The 18,250-nt window shown below is 42.8% G+C and overlaps 2 protein-coding genes across 3 annotated transcripts in view; one reads left to right on the forward strand and one right to left on the reverse strand.

Annotated features, from left to right (window-relative positions):
- The first annotated feature begins 4,632 nt into the window (after positions 1 to 4,632).
- Positions 4,633 to 14,621, forward strand: adck2 (aarF domain containing kinase 2). 2 transcript variants are annotated; one of them, XM_028586484.1, is made up of 9 exons: positions 4,633 to 4,847; positions 4,934 to 5,957; positions 6,123 to 6,269; positions 6,534 to 6,662; positions 6,936 to 7,031; positions 7,185 to 7,463; positions 12,414 to 12,542; positions 13,515 to 13,568; positions 13,765 to 14,621. In XM_028586484.1, the coding sequence occupies exons 2-9, from the start codon at positions 5,073 to 5,075 to the stop codon at positions 13,903 to 13,905; spliced, it is 1,860 nt and encodes a 619-aa protein (XP_028442285.1). In that variant the 5' UTR covers positions 4,633 to 4,847; positions 4,934 to 5,072; the 3' UTR covers positions 13,906 to 14,621. The 2 variants fall into 2 exon arrangements, with proteins under 2 accessions (XP_028442285.1, XP_028442284.1); XM_028586483.1 differs by having other exon boundaries at positions 4,633 to 5,957.
- Positions 14,622 to 14,737: 116 nt separating this feature from the next.
- srpk2 (SRSF protein kinase 2) overlaps positions 14,738 to 18,250 on the reverse strand; it is a 70,848-nt gene continuing 67,335 nt past the window's right edge. The window contains exon 18 of the mRNA XM_028584518.1: positions 14,738 to 17,048. Coding sequence (XP_028440319.1) covers positions 16,864 to 17,048 — 185 coding nt within the window. The 3' untranslated portion in view covers positions 14,738 to 16,863. The remainder of the gene's footprint in view (positions 17,049 to 18,250) is intronic.

Below are 18,250 nucleotides of genomic sequence, written 5' to 3' on the forward strand. Positions count from 1 at the left end.
ACACTGTTTGGTAGTTTAATCTATAGTAATGAATAGTATTTTATAAGAGTATTATATTTTTTATAGTATTTTTTGTTTTTATTCTTATTTCTTTTTTTAATAAAGGCTCTTATTGAACTATCATCTTTGCTGCTGTAATACTGTATGTCCCCACTGTTGGACTAATACAGGATTATCTTATCTCTTAACTAACTATAGATCTCAAATAATGTAATGGAACAAGAAATACAAAAATCCCTCTAAACTGATGTAAACTATAACATCAACTGGAAATACTCTAATGTACAAGTACCTCAAAATTACATGCAAGTACAGTACTTGTGTAATTGCGTATGATCTGTCCACAGTTACTTTCCACCACTAAAAGATACACAACTGGACATACAAGCAAAAGAACAAAGACACATATGAATGAAAACTGCACCAGCATGAGCACACATACGATTGGGTATCAGTGTTGCCCTGTAATTTCATTTTACTCTTCAGATGTAGCTACTATACAGCTAAGTATACAAATGCATGTATAGGAGCTCCAGCTTCATTCATACAGTCATTTCACTGAACAGCCCTTATAAAGTGTCTAACAGCATCACCTCTGCAGCGCAACTATCCTGCTGACCTCTGAGCCCAAACCCTGACCTCGCCTTTGAAATGCAAGAGAGATCTAAAAAAGCCTGGCTTGTCCATCAATAGCTGTGGGGAGAACAGGGTGGGAAGTGGGGGCTGGTAACATCTGTTTGGAGTTTATCCCACCTTATTGTGTTGTTGAGTCCTCTATCAGGCCTACAGATGGGATCCTGGGAGCGTACCGAGCCCACTGTCTAGGGGACTCGCACCGTGACTGGGAACATGGCTGGGACAAGTTCTCAGTCCTTGATGGTGCATAGCAGGCTGATTGCAAGTCCTCTGGTTTAAGCAGAGGAAATGACAATAAAATCAAACCCAGGGTGTGTTTTCTTCCTCCTCCTTTCCTTTATAAGCCCAAATACAAATTGTACATACATAGCCAGTGGTGGAATGTAATGAAGTATTACAGTACACTCACGTACTGTACTTAAGTACAAATTCAAGTTAGGCTACTTGTAGTTTACTTGAGTATTTCCATGATATGCTACTTTATACTTCTACTCCACTACACCTCAGAGGTAAATTTTGTACTTTTATTCCACTACATTTGTCCAGTTTTTCCTCCCCTTCTTGTCCAGCAAAAACCATGTATCTCCAGATGTGTTGATTTTTAATGTTTGTGATACACTGAAGGATGAAGTGTTCCTTTATGTGTTGAGAAAATTCTCCTACTACTTAAAGGTGGAGTGGGTAAGACTTATAAAACTAACTTTCTGTCATATTTGCTGAAACTGACCCTATGTTCCAGTAGAACTATATGAAGCTGGTAAAAAAAAAGAATCCGGCTCTTCTGGCACGATTTGCAAAAATCCACCGCTCCCTGTTCAGATGCTCCAATCATGGCCACGGGGGGTGTCTAACTGTGTGTCAATCACTGCTCATGCACACACATTCATTCTCCCTTGTGGGGGGAGGAGCTTAGGAGACCATTTGGGCTTTAGCAGAAAGGGGAGAAGTGACTGAGAAGTTGTCGATGTTCAAATTCTTTGGCTAAATCCTGGATCTTCACAATCCTACCTACAGCACCTTTAGGCCGGTTACACACTGCCTGCGTGGTGTGAGCGTGGCGTTTCTGTTGCGTGTCAGCTGCGTGGTGGCTGTGTGGATTTTCTATGTCTTTACAAACTAGAAACATGTCTGATGCGGTCCTGCTGCTGCTAGCCTTGTCTGGACACATGTTTCCCATTGATAAAATATAATACCATGTTAAACATAAATATTTACTGATTTGATAACAGCAAAGACAACATTGGCAGTATTGATGGCAAAATAGTAGGGCTGTCCTCGACTAAAGAAATTCTTAGTCGACTAACACTTATACGATTTTGTCGACTAATCGATTAGTTGATTTAATTGACAGAGCTGCGCGCTTTGAGAGGTGGTTAAGACTAGAAAAGCACAATATAAATGTAGTTAATTAACCATCTGTAAAACTGAGTTTCTCCACAATTAATCCTGCAAAAGCACCACTTTAAATCTTGTGTTTACCATAAATGTGCTCATAAGTTTCTTGGAAATGAGTAATTAAGCATGAATAAGCATAAAAAATGACTTATCAACTAAAGAAATCTTAGTCGACTAAGACCAAAACGACCAATTAGTCGACTAATTGACTAAGAGGTGGCAGCACTACAAAATAAGCTACAGAATATTTTCTTCTGTATTGACAGATAGATTTTTTTTTATTACATTTATATCTGCATTTATATCAAAACCTTTCAAACATCAACATGTCCTTTATTAATATGTATTTGTGTCTGAACGACATATAAACATCTTTTCCTATTCTATTTTGCCTGGAAACGCATCGGTTCTATTTCTAGCAGTGTCACGCAGGCAGTGTGTAAGCTCTAACTTGTTAACATGGGAGTCAAAATATAAACGGACACGCCACGCAGCCGACATGCTCATGCGACGCATCCAGTGTGTAACCGGCCTTAAGCTAAATAAACTATCAAAAAACCCTACTGGATCAGCTGGAAAATGCATTGTCACAAAGCTGAAAAAGGGCTGTTTTTCTGAGCTTATGAAAAGTTGGCTTTTTAGAGATACGTGGTTCTCACAGGACAGCAACACTACAAACATATGATGATCTTATAGAACGTGATGCATTGCTGTAGATTAAACTACCCAACCGTAGCCTATATGAAGGAGTTAAAATGAGCACAACCTTAAACATCTATAGCAGTAAAAATGCAACATACACACTAATGCAGCAGTAATATTAATCCAGAAACATCATATATAATATAAAAACTCTAATCTAGGACATTGTACTGCATAATGAGTAGGCCTTTAACTTTAAGTACATTAAGTACATTTTGCTGATACTACATACTTTTTTTCTAAGTATGTTTTTGAATGCAGGACTTGTAAGTATTTTAACAGTGCAGCATTAGTACTTTTACTGCAGTAAAGGAGACAAATACTTCTTCCACCACTGGCCATACCAATACTGTAGAAAAATAATAAAGCAGCTCTTAAGTCATCATTGAGGAACTTTGTTCAGGAAAGGACCACATATCCTACCAGGAAGTACTTTTTAATGTCACATCCATTAACGCCCATAGACTGTGAAAATAATGTTAATGCCCAGACCACATAGCTTACTGTTAACTCTGCTCAGCCCAAATGACGTTCCTAACAACAACTGATCAACAGCCAACTACAAAATGTTATTGTTGCATTAATTCCTTACAACTTGAAGCTATAGTGCGTAGTTTCTGTCGCCCCCGCGTCCACATGATACAGCCTTCCGATGATTAGCTTAGCTTTGTAGCAACTCATTTGGCAATGGCTTGAATGTAACGGACGTTCAATAATATCCAAAAGTTACGCACTAAATCTTTAAATAAAAAGGTCCTGCGATTTTAAAGCCTATAATATGGAAGAATCGACTAATCAAGAAAAAAAAATTGTCACGAAATCGATATTAAAAACAATCAGCCCCATAACCCAGAGTTGTTGCTTTCAATTAGGCTGTTGCTCCTCGACTTTCCCAAAAAAATCTCACAGAGGACAATTCAGTGCATGTTGAAAAAGCATTTTGCAACACACTGTTACCTCTTATATTTCTTTTTTCTTCAAAAACACTTGACGTCAACTTCTGTTTTAAATGTTCTGTTCTAATGTTAAAAAGTTTGCTGGGTTTCTTTGTTGCTAAAGGTATGCTCTGCTAAATGGTGAAACAAAAAGAAACATAACTTAGCCTGCTTTTGTTTTATTTTATAGCATTATAACTTCTGCGTTAGGCTTATTCAATTGTAGGCCTACTTATTTTTTACTACGAAAATAAATGTTTATTCTTTTGAACACATTGAGGAAGGCTGTGTCCAATTTAGATGAGCCAGCTCCAGGGTGTAGGGATCATTGGAAAGGCTTCCTGGGACACGTAGGAAAATAATAGGACAAAGACGTAATTAATGTTCGTTGCTCCACCTGGGCGTTTTCTATAAGTCAAAATGTCTGCTGTGTAGCTAATTAAAGCTAACAGATATCTCAAATATTATTATGCTCACCTTTGCATCTTTTTACCTTCCTTCCTTCCCTTGCGTCCTTCTGGTAGGAGGAGAAAGGAGACAAACGGAACGGGAACCCAGAATGACGTGTAACATGTCTCCATCTGCAGGGCAGTTGACGTCTCTGCACTTTAAAACAAATAAGTATACTTAGCTAATACTAGCGTTGTCACAGTAGTATGTCAGTTTTAGTTGTAGCTAATAGTAGCAGTGTTAAAGCCGTGAATCCGTGAGTTTCGTCTGTTGGTCTCCACTTAACTTGGAAAAAAGAAAAACGGTTACCATTTGTTTTATATACAACAAAATAAACCTGACAAACACGTACATGTATGCACTAAAACAATGTACGCACTAAATTAATAGAGAGAATGGTTTTTTGTTAGTGGCACTAACGCAAAAACCCTTCTCTCTATTAAAAACAGCCAAATTAAAAGTTTGTTTTCTGAGGTACGTATGCCTTTAAGACGGCGTTACGTCATACGTCATACCCGGACGTGAAGCGGCTGTCATGAAATGTTTTCATGTTCTGTTGTCAGTGGAGAGCTTCTCTTAAATTCATCCATGGTGGAGATGGATGATATTTTTGGCTGGTAATTTACAGTAACGCCAGCTGAACCATGAAATGTGCCGCTCGTCGACAGTGGAAAAAGAAGCAATCCAGTTTCCTCCCGTTTACAGGAAACACAGTAACTACCATTGACTGTAAGTTAAATTATTTTGTAGTAACGTTACATTAGCTAGTTTAATGTAACGTTAACGTTAGCATTAATCGAGTTCGCTTCTCGTAGATCTTTACTTGGGGACCACAGATTACCATCCGAGTTTGGAGTCATCCTTTACTGATGATTTTGCAAAAGGGTGTTTTGTAATACAAGACAGGCACATGTGGACAAAAAAGTCACCTCCTGGATTGAACAAACAGCTGACATGATGATCATCTTTGGAGCAAGAGCAGTCCTTCTCAACCTGAGGTACACTTTCCAGAGAGCAGGCTCCTTTACCAGAACCAGACTCATCCAGAGCTCCAGGGCATGTTTTGCTAAAAGAGGTCAGATTTTAACCCAGATACCCAAGGTTACATTACTATGTTGGGGTGCAGTTAATGTATCATCCTGTGCAGCCATATGCCAGGAAGCAACTCTTCCACGCCAGACAGCTGACAAAAAGTCTCTAGCTAAAGTCCAAGTGCACAAAGTTGTATTTTTTCTCCGCCTGAGCCTTCGTGCATTGGTGCTGTTCCTCAAATTTGCCCCCCTTCTCCTCCTCTCCCCGTTGACTCTGGTGTCCACTCGCTGGGCATCTTGCTGGCTGGATGCTTTGCTGTGGGTTACTGAAACGTCTGGACCCACTTTCATCAAGCTGGGGCAGTGGGCCAGCACCAGGCGGGACATCTTCTCTCAGGAGTTTTGTGAGCGCTTCTCCAGGCTTCACGTGAGGGTACGCCCTCACCCCTGGGCCCACACCAAGCAGTGTCTCCGGAGGGCTTTCGGGGAGGGCTGGCGAAGTGTTTTAGTGTTTGAGAGCAAAGAGCCTGTGGGTTCAGGATGTGTGGCACAGGTGTACAGAGGCTGGGCGAAGGCAGACAAGGTGGAGGACCCAGCCTTCCAGTTGCTGGTGGAGGAGATGGAGAAAGAAGACTTGCTGGAAGCCTGGGAGATCCCTGGTCTGGGAGGAGTGGCCAGGTCCATGTGGCAGCTCTGGAGGGGGAGTAAGGAGGAGGAGGAGGAGGACTATGAGGAGATAAGTCACCCAGAGGGGCCACATGAGGAGAGCAGTGCAGAGAAGGAGCATATGATACCCGTGGCTATCAAGGTGAGTGTGAAAATCCTAAATAGCTTCAGCAGAGTATAGTGTGTTCATGTTGCATCCTTGTTGATAATTATATCATGCCTTTATGAACTGTTTGTCACGTCGGACTTTCATACATTTTGTGAGCCTGTCAGCTGATGCTTATGAATTGTTTTTGGTGTATCACAGGTGATCCATCCAGGCGTCAGGAGGCAGGTGGAAATTGACCTACTGCTGATGAAAGTGGGCAGTTGGCTCCTGCAATGCCTGCCCGGACTCAAGTGGCTCAGTCTGTGTGAAATAGTAGAGGAGTTTGAGAAGCTTATGACCAAACAGGTAGGAATATTCAACCCCCCACATTAAGAATAATACAGAATTTAAGTCATTTAACTTTGTGCTCACATTATTGGTTAAATTACTCATAGGATTTGTCTCTTTGTCATCAATAACGACAGCTTCAAATTTATTTGCCTGTCTGTACAGAGGCTAGAGTGTAAAAAGTAAAATAACTAAGGTGCCGATAACACCAGCATGAAAACTAATAACCTCCTAGAACAGAAGTCTAATCATTTCAGTGATCTGACTGAGCTTTTATTTCAGATTGATCTCCGTTTTGAGGCCAGGAACATTGAGCGTTTCCAGGAAAATTTCCGCAACGTGGATTATGTCAAGTTCCCAACTACCTTTCCACCATTTGTCACTAGTACCATTTTAGTGGAAACTTTTGAAGTGAGTATGGAAGGATTTAAAATATAGAAAAAAAACTGACTTCATGTTTGAGTGAGTAATAGATTGAGCTCCAAATGTAAAGTACAAACCAATGACCTCTATCAGAATATCAAATGCACACTTCTATGACTTATGAACTATTGTCTTTAGCAAACTCAAAATAATGTGACACAATGTCAGTGATTTCTAGGCAATATAAACTTATTCTGGTTGAATGAATATCTTTGGAATGAGGCCAACATAGTTTCATTTATATTCAACCTTTTTGTTCAGGAGAGTGAGCCCATATCCAACTACCTGAGCTCCGAGATTCCTCAGGAGGTGAAGCAGAGAATAGCCAGGATGGGAGTCGAGACCATGCTGAAGATGGTGAGATACGTCACCTGCTGGATATCAGTTGCATCTGATTAATTGTTACCATTACTGCTATTCATAATGTGTGTGAATGTGTTTATATGTCAGATTATATTGATCTGTTCGATCTTCACTTACATTGTCTCCATCTATACGTCTGTATTCAAGGTTTTTGTGGACAACTTTGTGCACGGGGATCTCCATCCCGGGAACATTTTGGTCCACTGTTGGCAGCCTCTTCCTGGTTCCAGTGACAGTGCTGGTATATCAGGGGAGGCCCCTGGTAAGACCACCCTCACTGACTTGTGGGACACAGTGGTGGTCAGCTTCAGACCAGACCCGTGTCCTATTCAGTTGGTGCTGCTGGATGCTGGCATCGTAGCCCAGCTCAGTGACAACGATCTTGCCAATTTAAAAGCTGTCTTCACGGCTGTGGTGCTGCATCAGGTAATGAGGGAAAGAGTACATACATGAAATATGTACTCTGGGAAGTTTTAATGTTTTAATTAGCATCTTAACTGTCACACATGCTAGTTCACACACAATCATTTTTTAAATCTCACATATACGATATATATATATTAGGGCTGTCAAAATTAACGCGTTAATTTTTGTGTTAATTTTTTAATATTTAACTCGTTAAAAAAAATTAACGAAATTAACGCAGTTGTGTTTGTTTACTTCATGTGGCGGCTGAGAAACGTAATACGTCTACATAACAGCAGGCGGCGCTACTCTGTATTGTTGCCCAAGTAATGAAAACTGGCAGCTGATTGGACGAACGCGTCACATGGGTTTGTTTTCTCCGGATATTGAGAGCCAGACTGTCATGGCGGCCGTTCAGAATACGATCTCATATTGTACTAAAATAGTTCACTGAAACATGTTTCTGAAAACATTTTAAGCGAGAAATAGGCCGTGCAGTTGCTGAATCTGTCTTCATTTCAACTCAACAAAGGTCAGTTTAGAAGATTTTTGTCAAATTTTGAGAGACTCTAGTCACCTCATCCTGCTCGCCATTTCCGGGTGAGTCCCGACTGCCCTGCCGGCGACTGAACTCTCTGCTCGTTGGAGATGAACTGCGCCTCGCCTGTAAAGTAGACGAGAGCAGGCGACAGCAGCCGGGGACGGTGACAAAAATCTGCTCTCAAGTCAGACAGTTTCTAGCCGTTTCCAGCAGCCTTCAGCAGGACTAAATAAGCCAAATTGTTGCTGCTGTTGTTCTGAAAGATATTAAACATTCTGAACTTAGCAGAACCTTTCCTAGTTTGTTTTTTTCTTCATATTTGCAAAGTTAAGTGATTTAGCATTTAAATATCCATTATTACAAGCTTCAGTCTCAATTTAAAAAAGCGATTAATCGCCTCTCCGTGAACCATCACCTTATCGTGGTGGAGAGGTTTGTGTGTCTCTGTGAACCTGAGGGCTGTGTTGTCTGGAGCTTTGTGCTCCTGGTAGGGTCTCCCAAGGCAAAGTGGTCTCAGGTGAGGGGCCAGACAAAGAATGGTTCAAAAACCCCAATGAAAAAGCTAAGCAGAGATGGAGTGACCCTGCCCGGAGGAAGCCCGGGCCCCGCCTGGAGCCAGGCCCAGACGGTGGGCTCGTCGGGCGAGCCCTGGTGGCGGGTTTGCCACGGAGCCCGGCCGGGCACAGCCCGAACAAGCTACGTGGCAACTCTCTCTCCATCCCATGGGCCCACCACCTGTGGGAGGAACCGTTGGGGTCGGGTGCGATGCCACATGGGTGGCAGTGAAGGTCAGGGGCCTCGACGGACCAGACCCGGGCAGCAGACGCTGGCTCTGGGGGCGTGGAACGTCACCTCTCTGGGGGAAGGAGCCGGAACTGGTGCGGGAGGTGGAGCGCTACCGGTTAGATCTGGTGGGGCTTACCTCTCACGCACAGTCTTGGTTCTGGAACCATACTCCTGGATAGGGGTTGGACTCTTTTCTTCTCCGGAGTTGCCCAGGGTGTGAGGCGCCGGGCGGGTGTGGGGATACTCACAAGCCCCGGCTGAGCGCCGCTGTGTTGGAGTTTACCCCGTGGACGAGAGGGTCGCCTCCCTACGCCTGCGGGTTGTGGGGGGGAAAACTCTGACTGTTGTTTGTGCATATGCACCAAACAGGAGTTCGGAGTATTCGGCCTTCTTGGAGACCTTGACTGGAGTCCTGCATGGGGCTCCAGTGGGGGACTCATTGTTCTGCTGGGGGACTTCAACGCACACGTGGGCAATGATGGAGACACCTGGAGGCGTGATTGGGAGGAACGGCCTCCTGATCTAAACCAGAGTGGTTGTTTGTTGTTGGACTTCTGTGCTAGTCATGGATTGTCTATAACGAACACCATGTTCGAACATAGGGATGCTCATAAGTGTACCTGGTACCAGAGCACCCTAGGCCAAGGTCAATGATCGATTTCATAATCGTTTCATCTGATCTGAGGCCGTATGTTTTGGACACTCGGGTGAAGAGAGGGGCAGAGCTGTCAACCGATCACCATCTGGTGGTGAGTTGGGTCAGAGGGTGGGGGAAGACTCTGGACAGACCTGGTAAGCCCAAACGTGTAGTGCGGTTAAACTGGGAACGTCTGGGAGGCCCCTGTCCAACAGACTTTCAACTCACACCTCCGGGCGGAGCTTTTCGTGCATCCCTGTGGAGGCTGGGGCATTGAACCCGAGTGGACAATGTTTAAAGTTTCCATTGCTGAAGCTGCGGCGAGGGAGCTGTGGTCTTAGGGTCTTAGGTGCCTCAAGGGGGTAACCCACGAACACCGTGGTGGACACCGTGGTCAGGGAAGCCGTCCGACTGAAGAAGGAGTCTTTCCGGATATGTTATCCCGGAGGACTCGGAGGCAGTTGCAGGGTACCGAAGGGCCCGAAGGGCTGCAGCCTCTGCCGTGAAAAGAGGCAAAGCAGCGGGTGTGGGAGAAGTTTGGAGAAGACATGGAGAAGGACTTTCGGTCGGCACCAAAGTGCTTCTGAAAAACTGTTCGCCACCTCAGGAGGGGGAAGCGGGGAACCATCCAACCTGTGTACAGTAAGGATGGGACACTGTTGACTGAGGAGGTAATAGGGCGGTGGAAGGAGCACTTTGAGGAACTCCTGAATCCGACTAATACGCCCTCTATGTTAGAGGCAGAGCTGGAGGATAATGGGGGATTGTCGTCGATTTCCCAGGCGGAAGTCACTGATGTAGTCAAACAACTACACAGTGGCAAAGCCCCGGGGATTGATGAGATCCGTCCAGAAATGCTCAAGGTTCTGGGTGTGGAGGGGCTGTCCTGGTTGACACGCCTTTTCAACATTGCGTGGAAGTCTGGGACGGTGCCAAAGGAGTGGCAGACTGGGGTGGTGGTTCCCCTTTTTAAAAAGGGGGACCAGAGGGTGTGTGCCAATTATAGGGGTATCACACTTCTCAGCCTCCCTGGTAAAGTCTACTCCAAGGTGCTGGAAATGAGGGTTCGGCCAATAGTCGAACCTCGGGTTGAGGAGGAACAATGCGGATTCCGTCCTGGTCGTGGAACAACGGACCAGCTCTTCACTCTCGCAAGGATCCTGGAGGGAGCCTGGGAGTATGCCCAACCGGTCTACATGTGTTTTGTGGATTTGGAGAAGGCGTATGACCGGGTCCCCGGGAGATACTGTGGGAGGTGCTGCGGGGGAGTATGGGGTGAGGGGTCTCTTCTCAGGGCCATCCAATCTCTGTACAACCAAAGCGAGAGCTGTGTCCGGGTTCTCGGTAGTAAGTCGGACTCGTTTCAGGTGAGGGTTGGCCTCCGCCAGGGCTGCGCTTTGTCACCAATCCTGTTTGTAGTATTTATGGACAGGATATCGAGGCGTAGTCGGGTGGGGAGGGGTTGCAGTTTGGTGGGCTGGGGATCTCATCGCTGCTCTTTGCGGATGATGTGGTCCTGATGGCATCATCGGCCTGCGACCTTCAGCACTCACTGGATCGGTTCGCAACCGAGTGTGAAGCGGTTGGGATGAGGATCAGCACCTCTAAATCTGAGGCCATGGTTCTCAGCAGGAAACCGATGGAATGCCTTCTCCAGGTAGGGAATGAGTCCTTACCCCAAGTGAAGGAGTTCAAGTACCTTGGGGTTGTGTTCGCGAGTGAGGGGACAATGGAGCGGGAGATTGGTCGGAGAATCGGGCGTGGCGGGTGCGGTATTGCATTCAATCTATCGCACCGTTGTGGCGAAAGAGAGCTTAGCCAGAAGGCAAAGCTCTCGATCTACCGGTCAGTTTTCGTTCCTACCCTCACCTATGGTCATGAAGGCTGGGTCATGACCAAAAGAACGAGATCCAGGGTACAAGCGGCTGAAATGGGTTTCCTCAGGAGGGTGGCTGGCGTCTCCCTTAGAGATAGGGTGAGAAGCTCAGTCATCCGTGAGGAGCTCGGAGAGAGCCGCTGCTCCTTTGCGTCGAAAGGAGCCAGTTGAGGTGGTTCGGGCATCTGGTAAGGATGCCCCTGGGCGCCCCCTAGGGAGATGTTCCAGGCACGTCCAGCTGGGAGGAGGCCTCGGGAAGACCCAGGACTAGGTGGAGGGATTATATCTCCAACCTGGCCTGGGAATGCCTCGATCCCCAGTCGGAGCTGGTTAATGTTGCTCGGGAAAGGGAAGTTTGGGGTCCCCTGCTGGAGCTGCTCCCCACGCGACCCGACACCGGATAAGCGGACGAAGATGGATGGATGGATGGATGGATGGATGGATCAATCGCGAGTAATTACAGCAAATTGTGCAATTAATTAATTTTTTTTCTAATCGATTGACAGCCCTAATATATATATATATATATATATATATATATATATATATATATATATATATATATATAGATATTATTATTATTATTATTTACAATGAATGGTTGGAATTCAATGTATGATCAAACAATTAGTTTGAACTATTTATAGCAGTTTATTTTTTTTATTTAACTAAATGTTATTTAATGTTGAATTGTAGGTGCACTCGCACTACACTAAGTGACTATTATAGTATTTACTGTTCAACTTTTATCTGTCCCCAAAGGGCAAAGACCAAAACAATAAAATACAAAAAGCCTGTGTAGGGTACTGTTACTGTGTCTTTAAATGATTCTGATTAAAAGGAGCGTTACCTGGCCATCTACTTTCTTGAATATAATGACACCTTTTATAGGTGTTTTAAGATCAGGGCTAAATCTGTGTGGAAATATGGAAATTTAGACATTTCCCCCTTTTTAAAGGAATGTATACATTCTATGATCAGAACATACTTTCAAATTTGTTTTACACATTTTTACATTTTAAACTTTTTTCCACAGCAAATCCAGTCAGACTTTAACTCCTTAAAAATGGCAAACAAGAAAGGAATGTAATCTGTAGGTCTGTCTCTGTGGTTTTGTTTTTCTTTCTTCAGGGTGAGCGAGTGGCAGAGTTGCTCCTGAATCATGCTCGGGCCAATGAGTGCCAAGACGTGCCACAGTTTAAGAAGGAGATGGCCCAGCTGGTGGATCAAGCCCTCAGCAGCACCCTTTCTCTGGGAAAGGTACTAACCTTGATTTGTGCATTCTTACGCTGCGTTCCAGGCAACCCGTAACTTGTGTTTTCACAACCTCCTACCCATCAAAGTGCCCTGGAACGGCAGTCAAACCCGTAACTTACTACCCGTGAACTCGTACCAGATCGTTGTACTCCGTTACAGTTTTTGACGTCTCACACACACCTAAACAACAATGTCGACCCTCTGTTGATGCTGTACAGACGCCGGTGAAATAGACATAAATAGGCAACGTAAGGTAATTCCGCACATTGAAATCAAAACAATACACATACGATTGTGTATTAAATAAAGCCCAAAATATGTCGGTGACTAGAAATCACTAGTATCAGCTAGTGCTAGTTAACGTCAACGTTAGTGTAGCCACTAGCTAACGTTAACGTTAGGTAGCCTAACCTGAACCCTGGGTTGTGAGTGAGTTGTGACTTGGAGTCGTAACTTACGGGCTAAAAATTGTGCCTGATTTGTGTTTCTGATTCCGGGTCACATGATGATGGCTACCATGTTGGCCATGATTATCATGTTACTAATCATTCATTGAACTATTATGTTACATTTGAAAATAAATATATTTGCCATTGTTCTGTGATTATTACAATAATATACCATAGTTTTGATATCTCCTTTTCTTCCGGCTTCTATTGTGTGCTTCATGTGGACTCTATCATCATCTTATAAGCACTGTTTGTTTCTTTTATTTGCTTTCCGTCCTGTTCTTACTGTACTTACTTAATGTGTAGAAAACGTGCGCAAATTTAACTCTGTGTAATACTCATTCTCTTAGCAGTTAATACTGCTTTGCAAAGGCCCATCCATTCTTATCAGAAAACGTTGTGGTGAAGTAACTGATACGTAGTTCATAGGTATTGGTTGGTCATGGTGGTCAGTGACTTTAGGGAATAACAGTCACTGATTACTATTGATGAATTTTTGTTTACTGTGTTTTTGTTGTGTTTATAGTTCCAAGTGGGTGATTTGCTTTCCAGAGTATTTGGCCTTCTCATCAAACACAAGGTAAAATATCACGTTACATTTGTTATGTTGACTGAACAATCATTGTCATGGAGTAAATACGTGTTTTTTCCCCCCTCATTGATAAAGAGAGAGCTTTTGACTATCACAAGGATAAAGCTTATTAAAATCATGATGTGATAACTTGGCAAAAAGGTGGTTGCTGAGCTATTAACCTTGATGTTGATTGTTTTTCTAGGTGAAGCTGGAAAGTAATTTTGCCTCCATAGTGTTTGCCATCATGGTGCTGGAGGGTCTCGGCAGGTCACTTGACCCGAACTTGGACATCTTGGATTTGATCAAACCCCTACTGCTAAAGAACTGTGCCTCAGTGCTCTGACACACACACACACAGCTGAAGCACAATGGATCACACACAGACTAGCACCTGTTAAGTACACACAGGTACTAAGGTATATATACTGCATACATAGATTGATGATGTACATGTGTATATAATATTCCACTGTAGCTTAAAGGATCACTGTATCATCACTACATTTTAGCAGTGCCCTAAATACCTCATTTACTTTTACATTGGTGGTGTATACAACTTTCATCGCTGTTACTCTTGAATTTTATCATCCACCGTCTGGTTTCACCCACAGGAAAATAATCCTCCAGGCACGTCTAACTGAGCCTAATGAATGAGAGCATGTGTGCTTTACATGAGTCATCACTTTTTTATTGAGTGCTAATGGACTCAGACACATTGGCAGACACACAGATGGCATCAGAGACCATTTGCAGTGATTTACAATATAAAAGAAAATACTGCGAAAATCCCTAGTTGATTCTCCAAAGCATATGTTTGACTTTTTAATGATTTAATATTGATCTCAGGATGTTTTATCACTCATATCTTTTTATGTATTTTAGATAATGTTGGCTAATGGGCCATTTGCTTTAGTGGGAATCACAATGTACTGTAACATTGACCATGTGAAACTTTTGGCTTGTTGTACTCACAACTGACCCATGTCTTTTAACTTTTAAAATAGTGTGAACACTTATTATTATTATTATGCATATCAATAAAAAGGGAATTTATGCTAATTGATCTTTTTCTTTCCTTTGTTGCCTGTAGTGACCAGTTGTAAGTTTTCTCATCCTTTAAGTAGTTCACAGTTGTAGCTTCAAAGCAGAAAATTCACTACATCAAGGGCACAGGATCCATTAATTTACAATTTTATTAAATCTGTCAATGAAAAACACAGACAAGAGACGCGATTCTGTCAATGTCATCAGGAAGAACAGTCAGCATGGCTGAAAGAGTGAGATCAGGAGGTTTTGGTGCAAAAAAAACTCATCACATACCCTTTATTGCAAAACTGTTGAATTTTTTTGTATCACCAATGGTGATTCACCATCAAGAGCCCTGACAGAGCAGCACTGTTCAAGTAAGGAGGGAGGGGAGAGGTGACAGCTGTGTAAAAAAAATCTTTCAATAATAATTAATAATAATGACAAAAGAAATAAAAACATCTCTAAAAGACAAACACAATCACCTCAGTATAAGACGAGATTCTGTCACGGTCACAACAACCAGAGAGAAGTTTTCTTTTCTTTTTTTATGAATTAAATAGTTTTTAAAAATATCTCACAATTTACTTATACTCATCTTTTTTTCATTTATTGCGAAAAATAGGCAACTGGACTAATTGTGATGATGCAAGGGTGTATGTGTGTGTATGACAGAGAAATAAAGATTAAGTGGAGAGATACTGTATAGTGGAACGTCTGGAGCGTTGGCACTGAGAGCAGCAGCAGTGTGTGGCAATGCAGTACTCTCATTCAGCCACCAGGTGGCACTGTTCAGTCTGAACATTCCTCCGGGGCCGGAGCTATGGCCCCCCGCCCCCCACTGTATCAGAGGAAGTCAAGATATGCCACCATCATCTTCTGTTTTTGGAATGATGCTTGTGTGTTGAAACTTTGTCCACAGTTGCTTATCTGCGTTGCAAGATCTCAGTTCTATGTACAAAGGTTTCAAATCCCTGAAGGACATCTACAAAGACAAGTGCAACATCCACGTGACCATCCCCTTTCTGGAGTAGCTTAGGGATCAAAGGGTTCCTCTATAGGGAAAAAAGGGGGGAATAGTACCAATCAGATCAGGTAAACGTGCCACAAAAGGACTCAACAGAAGTGTTCCAGGAAATCAAAGTCAGGAATGATGGCACAGGACCAAGATTTAGGAATGTCAAAAGTTGGAGAAGAAGGGGTTGTAACATAGTTAGCTTCCTCAGAGGGGGCACCAAAATATCCTAACAGAATTCTTTCTGACAGTATGTCCAAGAGAGGTGATGAAATGGGAAAGAAACCAGCTAAATGCACAAATAAAATAATGCATCCATTGCCCCTTTTGTCATATCCATTCATGCTGATCCATCAGTCTCTCCATGCATTTTAAAAATAGTCTTTAAAGACCAAGCGGTCCTCCACTGCGTTGAATTGATTGCATTTTTGTTGTTTTTCTTTTTGCTCATCCTGCACTTTTTCTGTTCGTCTTTGTCAGAGTGGCAACTGTCAGTGGGCTGCTCCCTGGAGGACTGGCTGCCCTCCAGTTCTCTGAGGTGGCCCCCAGCAGGAGCGAGCAGCTCATTTTGGAGGGGGGTAAATGGGTAACCAAACAGGTAAGAGGGGCTTTTTGGGATTGGATTTGTGGAAGAAATCATGGTGTAAACTTGGGTCCATGTTGGCAGATCTTGAGCACAGGCACATATCTCTCCCAAAAACACACAAACATGTCCGTCTCTGAGGCCCTGGCTATGTAAAGGTCATGGCAGATGGAGCTTCTCGTTGACTTTTCTTTCACATCATTAAAAAGATCAGCAGCTGTCAGTGGTCCATGACTGGATCCAAGGAAAGGTAAAACTGAGAATTTGGAGGAGATTAGATGGAAGGGACTGGCTGACATCTTGACGACAGAAGAGAAGAAGGAAAGCAAATCACTTCCAGATAGTGCCTGACTTCTCCCATTTACGTGAGCAGGATCCATCTTCAAATTATCTTTTGGGGAGATGTTTTGGAAAACACAGCTACTATGTCATGTTATCTCCATAAGCTTGTCTTCACATTCCTTATAGGAAAAGATGAGGGGCTTGTGTGGGACTTAAGCCTACTCAGATAAGCATGTAATGGATGCGTGGGATAGGGCAAGAAAGAAGAAGTCTTAATCATCTACTCTGACTCTGTTTGTCTCCATGCTGTTGTTCCATAGGCTGCCACCAGCAGGTGATGTTTGGGCTAACGGTTGGTGGACAAGGGGAGGAGGGCGTCTGATCAGAGATTGCGGCTACGAGTTGAGCCACGGGTGATTGAGGCATTCGCCGGCAGAGGCCCTCTTCTCGGGCACCATCTCCAGCATGGGCAGAAGGAAGTGGGTGAAGTGGCCGGCGTCTTCGTGTGCCCAGCCGTACTTCTCCACCAGAACGTCAAACAGGGACCACGGCTTCAGCTTGGTGATGTGCCGCAGCTCACCTGCAGGGGGCGATAGGGAGCAAAGTCAATGATAGAAGGAGGATGTGGGGAGAAAAGAGAGTGGCAAAGTTCAAAAATCACCATTAGACATGGTCTCAGTGCACTTTACAACTAAAGGAACACAGAAATAACAGACAGCAACAAAACAGACAGTTTAGAGCGTTGGTTCACCCAAATTCCAAGAAAAACGCAGTTTATTTTTATTTTTTTATTTTTTTGTACTTTTTAAACGATGAATGGATTCTGCAAGTATTGTCTGGGTAACCAAAGCCATCTTATTTCTTTGTGCTATGGAGCTCCACTGTTGTCCAAAAACTATTAAAAACTCATCAATATGCCACACCTTTGTACTGGCTGACATGTTCCTCCATTATGATTAAAGTGCACTGTGGCTTATTATGTGTAAATTAACATACGGCTGAAAATAGTCCTCAACAAATAACTACCTTACTATTTACTCCTGTTTGAGTAATGCTTGCTAAAAACTACGATGCCAGATGTTTTAGGAAAGGACTTGCCTTATTTTCAGAAATAAAATGAAACTACATATGATATATATAATGTGAGCCACTTTTAACGATTTACATCCTCTTTAGGAACAAATGGACTTAGGGCTGAGTGCCACAGACAGGGAAGGACGTCAGAAGGTATTGACAGACAAACCAACTCATTGTTGATTTTGTTTGTTTCATGGGATTTGTTGAAATAAGAAAAATATAGAACCACACCAGCCTTATCATTTAATTTGAGTGATAGCTAGACATAAAGATAGTTTAAGTTTTACGATTTGATTAAGATATCTCTGAGATTTGTGAATCGATCCCAGTACAGTCGAGTTAAACAAAATTGAATCTATGCTGCTCACAGCAAAGCAAATGTACTTAATATTTTTCCTGAAACACTAATAATCTACAGAACACACATTCAGCAGTGTTCACAGGGTTTTGGTTTTGCTTAGTTACAATGAAAACTGTCAAATAACACCAGGGCCAGAATTACAGATATTGATTTATTATTATTATTATTATTATTATTATTATTATTATTATTATTAAAAACAATAACAACAATAATAATAATAATAATAAAAATATATATATATATATATATATATATATATATATATATATATATATATATTATTAAAAGCAACAAATGTACTATCATGTAAGAAGAATGTGATCTAACATAAGACAGATCCT

The sequence above is a fragment of the Perca flavescens genome, chromosome 8, assembly GCF_004354835.1.
Source record: "Perca flavescens isolate YP-PL-M2 chromosome 8, PFLA_1.0, whole genome shotgun sequence".
Taxonomy (NCBI): domain Eukaryota; kingdom Metazoa; phylum Chordata; class Actinopteri; order Perciformes; family Percidae; genus Perca; species Perca flavescens.